The sequence below is a fragment of the Pimephales promelas genome, chromosome 18 (assembly GCF_988280905.1).
Source record: "Pimephales promelas chromosome 18, fPimPro1.hap1.1, whole genome shotgun sequence".
Classification (NCBI taxonomy): Eukaryota; Metazoa; Chordata; class Actinopteri; order Cypriniformes; family Leuciscidae; genus Pimephales; species Pimephales promelas.
Window position 1 is genome coordinate 22,753,293 of NC_142786.1, and position 14,895 is coordinate 22,768,187.

At 36.8% G+C, this 14,895-nt stretch overlaps 1 protein-coding gene across 1 annotated transcript in view; it reads left to right on the forward strand.

The window, feature by feature from the left end:
• calcr (calcitonin receptor) overlaps positions 1-14,895 on the forward strand; it is a 59,375-nt gene that overhangs the window by 43,659 nt on the left and 821 nt on the right. The window contains exons 10-15 of the mRNA XM_039681085.2: positions 1,833-1,959; positions 8,256-8,409; positions 9,459-9,519; positions 9,619-9,685; positions 10,034-10,252; positions 10,340-10,381. Coding sequence (XP_039537019.2) covers positions 1,833-1,959; positions 8,256-8,409; positions 9,459-9,519; positions 9,619-9,685; positions 10,034-10,252; positions 10,340-10,381 — 670 coding nt within the window. The remainder of the gene's footprint in view (positions 1-1,832; positions 1,960-8,255; positions 8,410-9,458; positions 9,520-9,618; positions 9,686-10,033; positions 10,253-10,339; positions 10,382-14,895) is intronic.

Genomic DNA, 14,895 nt, shown 5'->3' on the forward strand with positions numbered 1-14,895 from the left:
TGCGAATGCAGGTGTGAACTTGTTTTACGTCCCAAATTTGCCATTTTTAACAACTCCTGACCAACAACAAAACAGCATTTCAAACTTAGAAATTCCCTACCCCCTTCTAGATTTCTATTTAAAATAAATGATGTTCATTTGCACTTTCTATTCGCTGAAAAAAATGATCATGGTTTCCATAAAAATATTAAACAGCCCAACTATTTTTAACACTGATTATACTTTTTCTTGAGCAGCAAATCAGCATATTAGAATGATTTCTGAAGGATCATGTAACACTGAAGACTGGAGTAATGCTTGGACCTTTTTATTTTCAACCAATAAGCTTTAAAATTACTGTTAAAAACAGCCAAGCATCTCACAATCACATTTTTGAAATACGGCTGCACGAAATTGATGTTCTGTTTGTTATTAAATGGGTCGTATTATGAGGAATCCATTTTCCCTTTATCTTTAAGATATAAAGAGTTCATTCTACTAAACATACTGTAACATTTAGCCGAAAAAATATCCATTTATTGAAACTGGTAGGGGTGTAACAATATATCGTGCCATAATATATCGCAATACAAAAATGCAACAATACGTATTGTGGATAGTTCCCCCCAAAATAAAAATGACTGTGTGGGAAAAAAGTTTTCAGAGTTTTAGTGTTCGTACTGCATTAAACTACTATATATAATGTTGATTATGATGAATAATGGGTCCTGATAATGCCAAATATCTGATGTTACCAGTGAAAAGTGTCCAACATTATTTTAAATATATGTAGTCAGTGACAGATCAAGCATATTCGTCTAAAATAATTCAGTATTTTCAGCTTCAGAATCATGAATATTGTTATTCTGGTGACACCAATGTCCTTGCACACCCATAATGGGTTAATTTTGAACCAAATCCTGGGCTAAAAAGGGACCAACTAATTTCTGGGTTATTTCAACCCAGAAAATTGGGTTCTTCCCTATAACCCCCAACATGGGTTTCTCTTTGAAAAATAACAAGCCAGGAATTGGGTCAAAATATTAGCCCTATAACCCAGAAAAGGGTTACTCTCTCTAATATATATATATATATATATATATATATATATATAATTTTATAATTTTTTAATTGTTATATTTTTGACCCAACACAAATAACCCAAGTCAAAGCCTATTAATTTAAACCCACAATGTAATATGAAAGTTAGCATTTTAATCAACAATTGATTTTTAGTTAACCTTTTATCATATGTGTTGGAGTATGCGCAATAATATCCTATCGTTAGTTCAGTATCGTGACATGAGGGTATCGTTACACCCCTAGAAACTGGGCTAAAAACATTTCTCATTATGAAATCCCTGAGTTACTGATATTACCATATGACCACTTTTGCACATCAGTCTCATGGTGAGATCATAGAGAAAATTGGGGAATCTGACGCTGTTTCTGGATGCTAGTAGCATCTACTTTTCTGCATATCTGACAATCAAAATGCAATGCAGGCTTTGTAAGGAGGCATTTGAAAGACAGGACAGACAAAAACTATATTGAGCCTGCTGTGAAGAGGTGCATGGCAATGGCATGAATGAATGGTCTGATTTATGAATTATGTATTCCCCTGTGACAGCAGAAGTGTGGTGCATATCTTGGACATGCTGAAAAAAGCTCAGTGCTTGATATTAGTAAAAATTGTAATCTGTTTTAGAAGCAGATTGATTTATTACGCATCTCAGAAAATGTGTTTGTTTCAATCCTAAAATGAACTGTCAAACTGATTACTCTGCAAAAAGTCTCCCAACTGCCTCTGTCATGAATGATCCGTGATTAATATTTCTTTATCTTCCATGCAGGAATCTGAGCTGTCAGAGAATCACTCTACACAAGAACTTATTCTTCTCGTATGTGCTCAACTCCGCCTGTACCATCATCAACCTCTTAACTGTGGTCAACAACCCCAGAGTGGTGCAGAGGAATCCGGTGCGTGGCCTCAACACAAAGCTCACATTATCAACAGGGCTTTTATCTAAACCTCGCTCTGTACCCCGTAAAAGGAACATTTCACACTTGTAAATTAGAAGCAGGGGCAGCACAGCCTTTTACCCGGGGCTATGAAACATGGCTCAGAAGCACGATTAGCACTGCTTTTGCGCTGTTATTACAGACCATTTCACAAGGTGTAAACAACACTGGTCCAGAAGCACTTCCTGTTTCAGCTTTTAACACTACATGAAAGCTGGGATAAAATACAACCAACAGAACATATAAAACTGAATCAAAAAGTTAAACAAACATCTTTAAGATGTTTTCTTTACATGTGAAATAAAGAAAACAGTTACAAACTGAAACAGGAAGTGTTTCTGGACTAGTGTTGTTTACATCTTGTGAAATGGTCTATAACCCTGTATTTTGGTGCCAAACATGTACAGTTGAAACGTAACATAAGACAGTTTCAGTGCAAACTGCAAACTGTTCAAAGGGCTTTAAACGATTCCAGAGGATGAATAAGGGTCTCAAGCGAAACAATCGCTCATTTAAAAAAAAAAAAATATATATATATATATATATATATATATATATATATAAAACAAGTTTAAAGGGTTAGTTCACCCAAAAATTAAAATTCTGTCAGTATTTACTCACCCTCATGTTGTTCCAACCCCATAAGACCTTCGTTCATCTTCAGAACACAAATTAAGATATTTTTGATGAAATCTGAGAGCTGGATCACTCCAGCATACTAGTCCATTGGCTTATTGAGGAATTGAAACTTGCCGGTCTCAAAAAGTTATTAAAGACATCGTTAAAATAGTCCAAGTGACTCAATCTTAACTTTATCAAGCGACGAGAATACTTTTTTTTGCGCAAAAATAAACAAAAATAACGACTTTATTTCAACTATTCACTTCCTTCTCTATGCGCCTGTAGTCAGTTAACGTAGTGTGATAGCATAGAGCTACGTCACACGTAGGCTCACTATTGGCCGACACTGGTCGTGTGTGATGCGTGTGACGTACAATAACAGAAGCTTACGCTATTAAACTAGTAACCTGACTCAAGGCAGAGAGAGAAGGACATGAATAGTTGTTGTTTTTTGCGCACAAAAAGTGCTCTCGTCGTTTGTTAAACGTAAGATTGTAGTCACTTGGACTATTTTAACAATGTCTTTAATAACTTTTCGAGGCCAGCAAGTTTCAATTCCTCAAGAAGCCTATGGACTAGTATGGTGGAGTGATCCAGCTCTCAGATTTAATCAAAAATATCTTAATTCGTGTTTCAAAGATGAACGAAGGTTTTACGGGGTTGGAACAACATGAGGGTGACAGAATTTTAATTTTTGGGTGAACTAACCCTTTAAGTTTTATAAGCTCAAATGATCGCCTTGCTCTGTTCTGTGACGCGAGTTCGTGACTCTCCTGTTTGAACTCGTTTATCAAAATGGAACAAATCTTTTTTTGTGTCATTTGGTTGATTCAACGAACGAAATGAACGAATTGACTCGGAAAAAGATTTGTTCATTTTGATGCAAGGTGACCATTTGTTTCGTTTTGCTTGATCCCTTTTTCATCGTCTGGAATCGTTTAAGGCGAAGGCGAAAGGGGTTCATACACAGTATTAGTATGGCTTTCTTAATAATCATTTAGGTGAGTGTATAGTTAGTATAATGTCTAAAGTGGACTATCGAAATAAAGTGTACCCTTAAATTAAATTAGCGACAAACAGAGTTTTCAAACAGGTTTCAGAATCTGTTATTGGTCTGCAAAACAGATAGTCCCGCCTCAAGCTATTGGTTGAGACAGTTTTTACTGCGTTGGCCAAAGTGTTTTCTTGGAAATGAAAGGCCTACTTATAGTTGATCTTGCAAATAAACTGGCATGAAGCGTTTAAAAAAACCTTTAGAATATACATTTTTGATCTCTAACATGGCCTGGACGATCTCTTCTTCTGAATTTTTGAGTTGTCTGGCGGCTTTGTAAGAACATGTGTGCAGTTTTAATTAGATAATGCTGGCAGTAGTGTCTATTCTCAATCCACTGATCACACATATCTCCCAACAACACGTCAGTCATCCAGATTAACTTTTTTACCATATGTCCATGGCATCTTTCTCCTGCGTGCTGAACCCACACAACTGGCAGTAAGTCCTCACACATGTTATTCCCAACACACAACTTTCCTTTAGAAGTCAAGGCTCTTTTACTTTAAATTCAGATGTCCTTGACATGTAATGGCATTCTAGTCAGACTAAGCACAGCTTATGTCAGAAACACAGGGTTTAAGTCTAAACTAAACCTATCTGTAACCTCTTCTCCTTGAGGCTGGAAATGCATTCAGCACTGACCGCGGCTCGACTCGCCGGAGTTGGGAGGAAAAACAGGAGCTTGTTCTTCAGGCTGAACAAGGATACCATAAATTAAACAGAGAATGCACCCACACCCCCGAAAGAATGCATTAAGACATTACACTGCATTACACTGGCCCCAAAAAACAGACATTATTTTGAGAAAGCATGAGTAAGAAAGGTACTTTTACAGGCACAGCAGGGTTTGTCTTTTAAATGAAGGAGCCTGGTGAATAATGCATCTCTCAGACAAGCCAATATTTGCTGGTGAGTAAGAAAAAATGATTATGATCTTTCTGAAACTACACCTCCGCTGCACTCCAGTCCTTTTAGAACTTCAAATTCCACTCTCAGGATACAAACTCGGTTTAGACGGTCTCACTTTTTATCTGTTTTTTTTTTTTTTTCATAATATTGGTATATCAGAAAGAAGCATAGGCAATTCTCCTCGGTCGCATTAGGTACAGTAGCTAAAGTGAATGTTTTTCTCCTCACTACACCTCTTAGATCATGCAGAACATTCCAGTGTGGCAGATTTATGCATTCCTCCGTAGAGAGCAAAACCTGAAATGATCATATTCCATAAAAAGGTCTCATGCTATGAAAATACAATGTGGATAAAACAATATAGCCTTTTATGGTGTACTAAATGTCTTTCTCAAGTCTAAAATATCATTTTAAATCTTATATATGACAAATATAGAATATCTAGCTAAATGAAAATCTTTACCCAAACTTAAGTTTTTTTGTTTTTTTTTTAATATCAAGACAAAATATCAAGTTAAAGCATAGGGTATTCTTTCAAAACTTAAATTTAAATTAAATGAAAAATGAAATATTCTTCTCAGTTATTAATTTAATATATACACACTATCGTTCTAAAGATAGATTTGTACGATTTTTTTAAAAGAAGTTTCTTCTGTTCACCAGAGTAGCATTTATTTGATCGAAAATACAGCAAAAAAATTTATAAAATAAAATAATTATTCTATTTGAATATATGTTAAAATGCAATTTATCCCTGTGATCAAAACTGAATTTTCAGCATAACTACTCCAGTCTTCAGTGTCACATGATCCTTCGGTCCACATGATATGCTGAAACATTTATTATTATTATCAATGTTGAAAACATCTCAAATCTTTCATGATTATTTGATAAATAGAAAAGTTCAATAGAACATAATTTTTCTGAATTAGAAAGCTTTTTAATATTATAAATGTCTTTACTGTCACCTTTAATCAATGTAATGCTTCCTTGCTGAATAAAAGTATTTCTTGAATTTCTTTCCAAAAATAGAAATTCTTACTGACCCTGTACTTTGTACTTTGAATGACTAATGAAACGACAATTTGAATCATTACTTTACACTTCTGATCTAATATTTGTAGAGCCTTTTTTTCAAACGATATGGGTTTTCACACTTGAAATTGAAATAACCTTAGGTCATTCTAAACCCCAGGCAAATGTAATATATATATATATATATATATATATATATATATATATATATATATATATGTATATAGCTGACTGTACAATTTAGTTCACACTTCAGACTATACAGGTAAGAATGAAATTTCTTCCTCTCAATCCAACTGTACTGCGGAAAAAAAAAAAGTTTTTTTTTTTGTTCATTCTCAAGTTTGTTGTTTGAGAATTGTTTCAACTCATTCTTGGGTCAAATATGGACAAACCCTTAAAGGAGTAGTTCACTTTAAAAAAAAAAACTTTTGCTGATAACTTACTCAACCCCATGTCATCCAAGATGTCCATGTCTTTCTTTCTTCAGTCGAAAAGAAATTAAGGTTTTTGATGAAAACATTCCAGGATTTTTCTCCATATAATGGACTTTACTAGTAACCAAACGGTTCAAGGTCCAAAAGAAAGTTTCAGTGCAAACTGCAAACTGTTCAAAGGGCTTTAACTCTACATGGCATTGATTCAACAAGGTGCTGAAAGCATTCTTTAGAAATGTTGTCCCATATGGATAGGATAGCATCTTGCAGTTGATGGAGATTTGTGGGATGCACATCCAGGGCACAAAGCTCCCATTCCACCACATCCCAAAGATGCTCTATTGGGTTGAGATCTGGTGACTGTGGGGGCCATTTTAGTGCAGTGAACTCATTGTCATGTTCAAGAAACCAATTTGAAATGATTCGAGCTTTGTGACATGGTGCATTATCCTGCTGGAAGTAGCCATCAGAGGATGGGTACATGGTGGCCATAAAGGGATGGACATGGTCAGAGACAATGGTCAAGAAGGCCGTGGCATTTAAACAATGCCCAATTGGCACTAAGGGGCCTAAAGTTTGCCAAGAAAACATCCCCCACACACCATTACACCACCATCACCAGCCTGCACAGTGGTAACAAGGCATGACGGATCCATGTTCTCATTCTGTTTACGCCAAATTCTGACTATCATCAGAATGTCTCAACAGAAATCGAGACACATCAGACCAGGCAACATTTTTCCAGTCTTCAACAAATTTTGGTGAGCTCTTGCAAATTGTAGCCTCTTTTTCCTATTTGTAGTGGAGATGAGTGGTACCCGGTGGGGTCTTCTGCTGTTGTGTTGTGTTTAGCGTGTTGTGGCTTCACAAATGCTTTGCTGCATACCTCGGTTGTAACGAGTGGTTATTTCAGTCAAAGTTGCTCTTCTATCAGCTTGAATCAGTCGGCCCATTCTCCTCTGACCTCTAGCATCAACAAGGAATTTTCGCCCACAGGACTGCCGCATACTGGATGTTTTTTCCATTTTTTACACCATTCTTTGTAAACCCTAGAAATGGTTGTGCGTGAAAATCCCAGTAAATAAGCAGATCGTGAAATACTCAGACCAGCCCGTCTGGCACAAACAACCATGCCACGCTCAAAATTGATTGAATCACCTTTCTTTCCCATTCTGACATTCAGTTTGGAGTTCAGGAGATTGTCTTGGCCAGGACCACACCCCTAAATGAATCAAAGCAACTGCCATGTGATTGGTTGATTAGATAATTGCATTCACGGGAAATTGAACAGGTGTTCCTAATAATCCTTTAGGTGAGTGTATAACTTTGTAACTACATGTCACTTAGTCTCTACCAATGGTAGAAGGTCTGGACTCAATACAGTAGGTTTGCTTTCATTGGCAGTTTGACTGACATGTAAAGCAACCAATCACAGTTAGTTTTGTTCCGCGTCATTTGTATGGATTTGAAAATGTAAAGTCTCTTGTAAAACTCTTAGAGGTTAAAGAGTGTATGCCATGAACTTCACATACTTTTGAAAATCCATTGTTCAATTGATCCTGATAAGGGCTCACTGTAACAGTTGTAATCACGAAGGCTTTCTTTTTCCATGAGGGGGTTTGGCACCACAAAATAGCTTTTTTTTCCTAGCCAGACCGTTAAAGAACGCAACACACATGTCTCAGCCAATAACCAGAATTCAACCAATAATAAAATGAAACTCAATATATAACCATGCATAATTAGGATAGCAAAATAAATGGACTTTAAAAAGAAAGGATTCCCGTTGTTTTAAGTTGTGCATCCAAACTAATTTAAATCAATCAGTCACTAATTTGGCTAAAACGAAAACAACATTTGGATGTTTAAATAAATTCAATTTGGATTTCTGCTGTTGGTTATGATTTTATTAAATTATAAGTTATTCCACTCAGCCTGTACCCTGTAAATAATTTTCAGTGCCTATGTAAATTCATGAAATTGATTTTATTCAAAATAAATGTTACCAACCACCTGAGCCACTGCAGTAGATAACTGGCAAAGCATTCATTTCTTAACTATCTAGACCAGAACCAAACCAGTATAAATTGGGTTGGACATTGTAATTTCGCCAGAGCTGTCCTGTTAGATGTTGCCTGAATTGTGAAACTTAAAGCACCCGTCTACTTCATTCTCTCACTTTTGTCTCTCTGCAGATTGGCTGCAAGGTGCTGCACTTCTTCCACATGTACATGCTGGGCTGTAACTATTTCTGGATGCTCTGCGAGGGGATTTATCTGCACACGCTGATTGTGGTGGCTGTTTTTGCAGAGGAGCAGCATCTGCACTGGTATTATCTTCTGGGCTGGGGTGAGTCTGTGCTTCCCATGTCTGAACGCAGCTTCCATTTTTGCTTTCCCATCTGTCAGCCAACTCTAAATAGTAAATATGAACGCCCTTTCTATTAGCTAAGCACAGAGTTTATCGTGACCTGGTTTCAAAGGCAGCTGTTTCATCAGTCTTTGCTCCATAATTTATTGGATACATTTGCTTGTGGTCATGTCCTCTTGCTCCATAAACAGAAAACACTGTCGCCGGCACAAACACAGACGAAACTCAGACGAATCAGCCAATATACAGTTAGTACACAATGTGCTGGGAAGTTGTGGATGTTTGAGGTCGTGGTACTTTACTGTTCCCACTTGCAGTTTTATTAGGACGGATTTTTGAAGATCAGGGCTTAACTATCTTGTTTCGGCTGTTCTCTTTGTCAGCAATGACATGGGTTAGGAAGTAGCCAACATATGGACAAAAAAAAAAAAAAAAAAAAAAGCCTTGAATTGTGGAGCATTATTAAAGATTGTATGATAACCCTGTGCCAGATCATCCATTTCCACAGGGAGAAAAGACAGCCTTCCACCATCTGTATAAAATCTGCCTTGTGGCTTTTCAAGCTGTCCTGAGGATATTCAAAGCCGTTGTTAAAATTCGCATATCACCCCAAAAAAATTTATTATTTCCTCATTCCTACCCTATATGACTTACGTTTGACTGTGACAAACAAATGGGAAACGTTTGAAGTATTTCCAAGAAGTGTTTTCCAAAAAAAAAACACCATAAATGTATCATAGTTCATATCATCTGTGCATTATTGTTTGATAACTTTGAGTGAGAAACAGGCTGAAATGTAAGTCATTATTTACTGATAATCGTCCCCTCGTCATGCATCAAGACAACTGTTTATTTAGCCTATAAATGATGAGCCCGTAAAGCGCTATGATTTCAAATACTTCAATAAATCAAGTTACGCATTTCACATGGTCGTGGCTCACCGTCTAATAACAGTTACAGCGTTATCATTCATTTTGCATTAGGGGCATAATATTTTGTGACTTATGTCTCAATTCTCCTTTCAACAGGATTCCCCTTGGTGCCTGCATCCATCCATGCTGTGGCGAGAAAGAAATACTTTGATGACAAGTGAGTAACGTTCACTGCTTTTCAGCAGTAAATACAGAAGACAGGCCAGATTCAGTGGACAGTGGGTCTGATATGAGATTTATTATATTTTTCCACTAGCTGCTGGATGAGTGTGGAGACCCATCTGCTCTACGTGGTTCACGGCCCTATTATGGCAGCTTTATTAGTGAGTCCATTCATTTATTATCTATCATATTGAGCTTTGCATATATTCACACACTATGAATCTCTCTGAGTAATCCATTTTAATCATGAAAAAAAAAACTTGAGAATGCTTCATTTTGAGGAAAAGTTTGAAAGCAATATTATGTTCTTAGTGCCGCAAATGACAAATATTGCGTTTAACATCTCATTAGAACACGTTTCTGTTAAAATTGGATTATCGAGTCAATGACTACACTGTGTTCATTCACATCTTAATTGTGGTAACTCTGTGTGAAATTAAAATCTAAATAGAGCATCTTAATTAAAGACTGTTTGGAGCTCATTTTATATATATCTTTTTATGTTGTAGGTCAATTTATTCTTTCTGCTGAACATAGTACGGGTCTTGGTGACCAAACTGAGAGATACACACCGTGCGGAGTCTAACATGTATATGAAAGCGGTGAGAGCCACCCTCATTCTGGTGCCCTTATTGGGCATTCAGTTCGTCATCTTCCCTTGGCGACCAGAAAACCGCTTGGCAGGAGAGATATATGATTACATCATGCACATATTAATGCATTACCAGGTAACTAAGACTGAATGCTAACTCTTTTTAATTGTGGAAGACACCTAAAAATGATTGTTAATGCTTCCATATTTTCTGTTTTGCAAGGGATTGCTGGTGGCAACCATATTCTGTTTTTTCAATGGAGAGGTAAGCAGACTAATATGATTTTAAAGAGATATTTCACCCCATAATGCTTATTCTGGTATTGTTCACTCACCCTCATCTAGTTAGGTTTTAATTTGAGAAATATAATTTTAATAATTTCCATGCAATGTCATAAAACCCCCATAAAAATAGCCCATGCAACTTTTTCGTAATGGATAATTCACATTCAAACCAAAATATACTGTAGTGGCAAGTTGTAATGTCAAAAGTCATTGGTTTACACGATTAACAACAAAACTAGAATTCGCCAATGTGAATATGTGGAATGGAGAATGACATTCAAGAGGTATGTCAGATTAGAGGTAGTGCAGTGCGTAATATAGCTATTTGTGATTGCAAAAGAGTTACTTGCTGCGTCCCAATTCGCATACTATCCGTCCTAAATAGTATTCGAAAACAGAATTAGTACGTCCCAAATCGTAGTATGTTGAAATGAGTGTTTCAAAGAGACCCGGATAGTCTACTATTTCCGGTTAGAATCCGAAGTGTAGATCGATGCACACTCTAACGGCTGATATTGCCCAGAAACCATTGCGCGTCGGACGAGGATTCGGTTAGAACTACAAACACGAGTAAAAAGTGTTAAAAAACTACAGACACGGAGGACGCGCGAGTCCCGCGGTTGTGTAGAGAGGTTTAGATAAAGAGCTTTGAGTGTTTAATTATCAGTATCTAACCTGACGAAAATGAAATTATTCAATGTTGTCCACATTATATTGCATATGCAGCAGCATTGTGAACTTTTGTAAAGATACGTTTAGCCATTACTTTTAAAAAATGCATCATGCCTCTGCATTAAAGACCCACGACTGGCAGATGAACGTGCTCTCCGAAATGGTAGTAAATTAAATTAGATTGAATGGAGGATTTTAACTGTGACAAGATGATTGACAGGGCAGTTTACGGTGACAGGATGGACGCGACAGAGCTGTCCGTTAAAGATGACGTGATAGTATGTCCCAAAGCTTGCCTACTCTTTTGCTACACACTCAAAAGTATGTACTTTTACTTCACAAAAAGAGTACATACTTTTAGGGCGTAGTATAAGTAAGCGAATTGGGACGCAGCAATTGTCTCCTAAAAGAAAGAATCGGTTCTAAACTGCAATTCCAGTCTCACTTCCTGTCACATGCCTGCGTAACAAAATACAACAAATTTGCATAATGCCAGACTGTATGGTTTTCAATTGCTGCCCGCAAAAAGTCCTCAAACACTGTTTTTGAAGCTGAGACTGGAAGTTTGGTTGTGTTGTCAACATGTCGAGATGACACTGTTTTCAGTGCTGTGAATCCACTTTGCTGCCCTTCAAAAGGTTGAGGACTTGAGCTGGAAATAATTCAGAAAAAAACAACTCTATCATTACTGTTTGTTTCACTGTATCAAGTGCTGAGGAAGCCTTCAGAGCTGAAAGTCAGATATGGTAATAACCGCTGTAAGCAATCGACCAATCACAACAGACTGCGCCATCAGACCAATCAGAGAAGAGTAATCTTTCGGAAAGGAGGGGCTTGGAGAGACTGAATCTTTAAACTAACCATTTTCAGACATTTTAGGTGATGTGCAATGTATATTATGTGAAAAATAAAGTGTTTTTGATCTTGGGTGCATGGGAAGAACTCCAAAACAAAATTGGGAACCTTTAAAATTGGGGCAATTTAAAACTATTGCGATGACTTGGAATACAGCATTCAGGTTTAAATTGACATGAGGTCAATAAACAACAATTGCTTTCCACATCATAGAAACTATGTTAAATGCCACTTTGACAAAACGTCCGTATACAGGGGGCTAAACATAAAAACACAGGGGGCGAAATCACCCCCTGTGTGAAGGATGTGACCTTTGAGATAGCTTGACGTTTTGTCAAAGTGGCCGGTGTTTGGGAAGTCAGTCAGGCATTCAGCGAGTTTCTGGGTGAATACCTGGCCATGTTGTGCAACTGACACATTGATTCAGATATGGTTGATGTCGCTTTCCTCCATGATCTGTCTTGACGCACACACATGACATGGCTGTTGACTGTGAATGTGAAAATGAGGGTTTTAAAGAGGTTCAGTTAAATGAACTCAAAGAGATTATGTAATCAACATCATTCATCACTCTCTCTCTCTCTCTCTCTCTCTCTCTCTCTCTCTCTCTCTCTCTATATATATATATATATATTTTTTTTTTTTTCATCCATTGGGATTACACAGTTTTAACATAAACTAATATTAAACTAAAACTAATAAACTAATAGTCACACATTAAATAGGTAAGAAGCAGGCAATATTTCTGTAATAGTATTAATAAACTTGTTTAAAAACACAATTACCATATTTATCATCAATCATCCATTTTAACTGGTTTGCTATTGGTGGATCTGATGTGAGTGACAGGTTGCCCCGCCTTCACACCAGTAAAAACATCATCAGAGAAGAGAAGAGAAGAGATGACGCTGCAAGAGCGAGGGGGAGTTACTTTGATATAAGGTTATGAGGGCACGAGAAATAAATAATGTGCCTGGATAAATCATTTATAATAAATACTGCAATATTCCATAAATAAAATTAGAATTTCATGGCTACTTTAAAGTTTGGCCTAAAGTTGACCTTTGCTGTTGCATTGTTCTGCCGCTGATATAACTCTCTCAAGGGTCGGTCATACCCACAAAGGATGGAGGCGTTTCTCATGTCATGTGTTTATACATTCACTGAACATCTATTTGAAGGCCAGACGTGTTCTTGAAGCGTCTCTTGAAGTGAGGGTGTACATGAAAAGAGTATTAAGTGGCGGTAAATACCAACAGCCACGTCAAATCGCATTTAGCAGACTTGAGGAAAACAGACTAAGAGCACTTATGCATGACAAAACCAAAACAATGAAGACACAGTTTCATTAGAATACTCAGCATGAGGTTCCTGGCACAAACTTGAATGGAATGAATTAGCGCCTTTCATCCGCCTATGTGTAAGTCATGTTTTAAACATGCCGAATTATTTCTGGGCCTGGAAAATGGGTCAATTATTAGCTTATGCTTGAGCAGCCAGCTCGCATCAGCATCAGCGCGTCTACAAACTATTTAGATGTGTCCTAAGCACAGATCCTGTTTCAGGACAATAAAAGGAGCACTGACACAGAATAACATTTTTCTTTGTGGTGGTGTTTGTTTACCTCAGCGTAATGATTCGTTCTAGTCTAATGTCCCTGTCTCCTCATGATTTGTGCCTGATCCAATATCCCTCTTTGTTATGTGTTAAAAGTACAGAGCGGTAATTGGCGCATCAAAATCATTTATTATAATAGTAATATAATTCTCATATACTGACGGAATATAAAACAAAAACTTGATTATTTCTAAAGTTATGGTCAAAGCATATTTATGTCAAATTAACATTTTTTTTTTCATGAAAGTGGACCAATTATGCCCTATCACAAAGTCTTGATTTTGTTTATGGGCTCTACTTGAATAACTTAATTCTTGAACCTTTATTTTTCACATATTTGACGTTGTTGCAGCACCTCTCTTCCCAGTCTGTCTGTAACACTCTGTTTAGTTCCTGTCTCTATGAAGCCCCTCCTTCTGAAAAACACAATGTGTTCTGATTGGTCAGGTGGACCAGTTGTTGTGATTGGTCAATCGCTTGGAGAGTGTTGCAGAAATGTCACGCCCTGTACCACAACCGCAAGTTTTAACATGCTACTAACTAACTCAACCAGGCCTCACTCCATTTTTTTTTTTTTTTTTGCTTATGCCTTGCGTGGGAATTATTTAAATGAGGAATATTTTGATGTTTATTCCCAGAAGAAAACTCAAGACTGCAGGAAACAGAGCGCACTGACAATATCTCACTTAGCAGTGACTTTTTGCTGTGTAGCTTTGCTGACCTTTTTCATTCTCAACCAGCAACATTACACACTAAAGAAAGTTGGAAATGAAAAAAACAACAACAACAACAAAAAGAATAAATAAAAGTACAGTTTAAAGTAACTTTGATGCACAGCTTGTCAAATCACAATTTTGTCCTGACAAGGCTCTGGGAAACCAGATGTTACCAGATAAAAACAGATGTTAAACTGCTACCTGAAATTGATGAACATTAAATTCAACCGCAATTTGTATAGGTGTTTAATAATTGAATATATTTGTTTAAAAGACTGATCACAGACTGCGTTTGACTCCAGTTCAAAGATGGTTATAATAAAACTACAAAGCTCTAAGAACGTTCTGACTGATGAGACGACTCAGCGCAAGAAAAAATGACTACAGCTTTGTCCAATTATATTAAACTTTCAAAAAAAAGAACAAAAAAAAAAGAAAGAAAAAAAAATCACTGGCTGATTCTGTAAAATAGCCAAAAACATATTTACATTCTACCAGTATTGTGTCAGTAAGACTATTAGGTAACACTTTATTTCACAGTGTCATGTTACATGAACTTATAATAACAGTAAATTATACATAATTACATGCAACTAACCCTAAACCAAATCCTAATCCTACCCTAACCCTATAG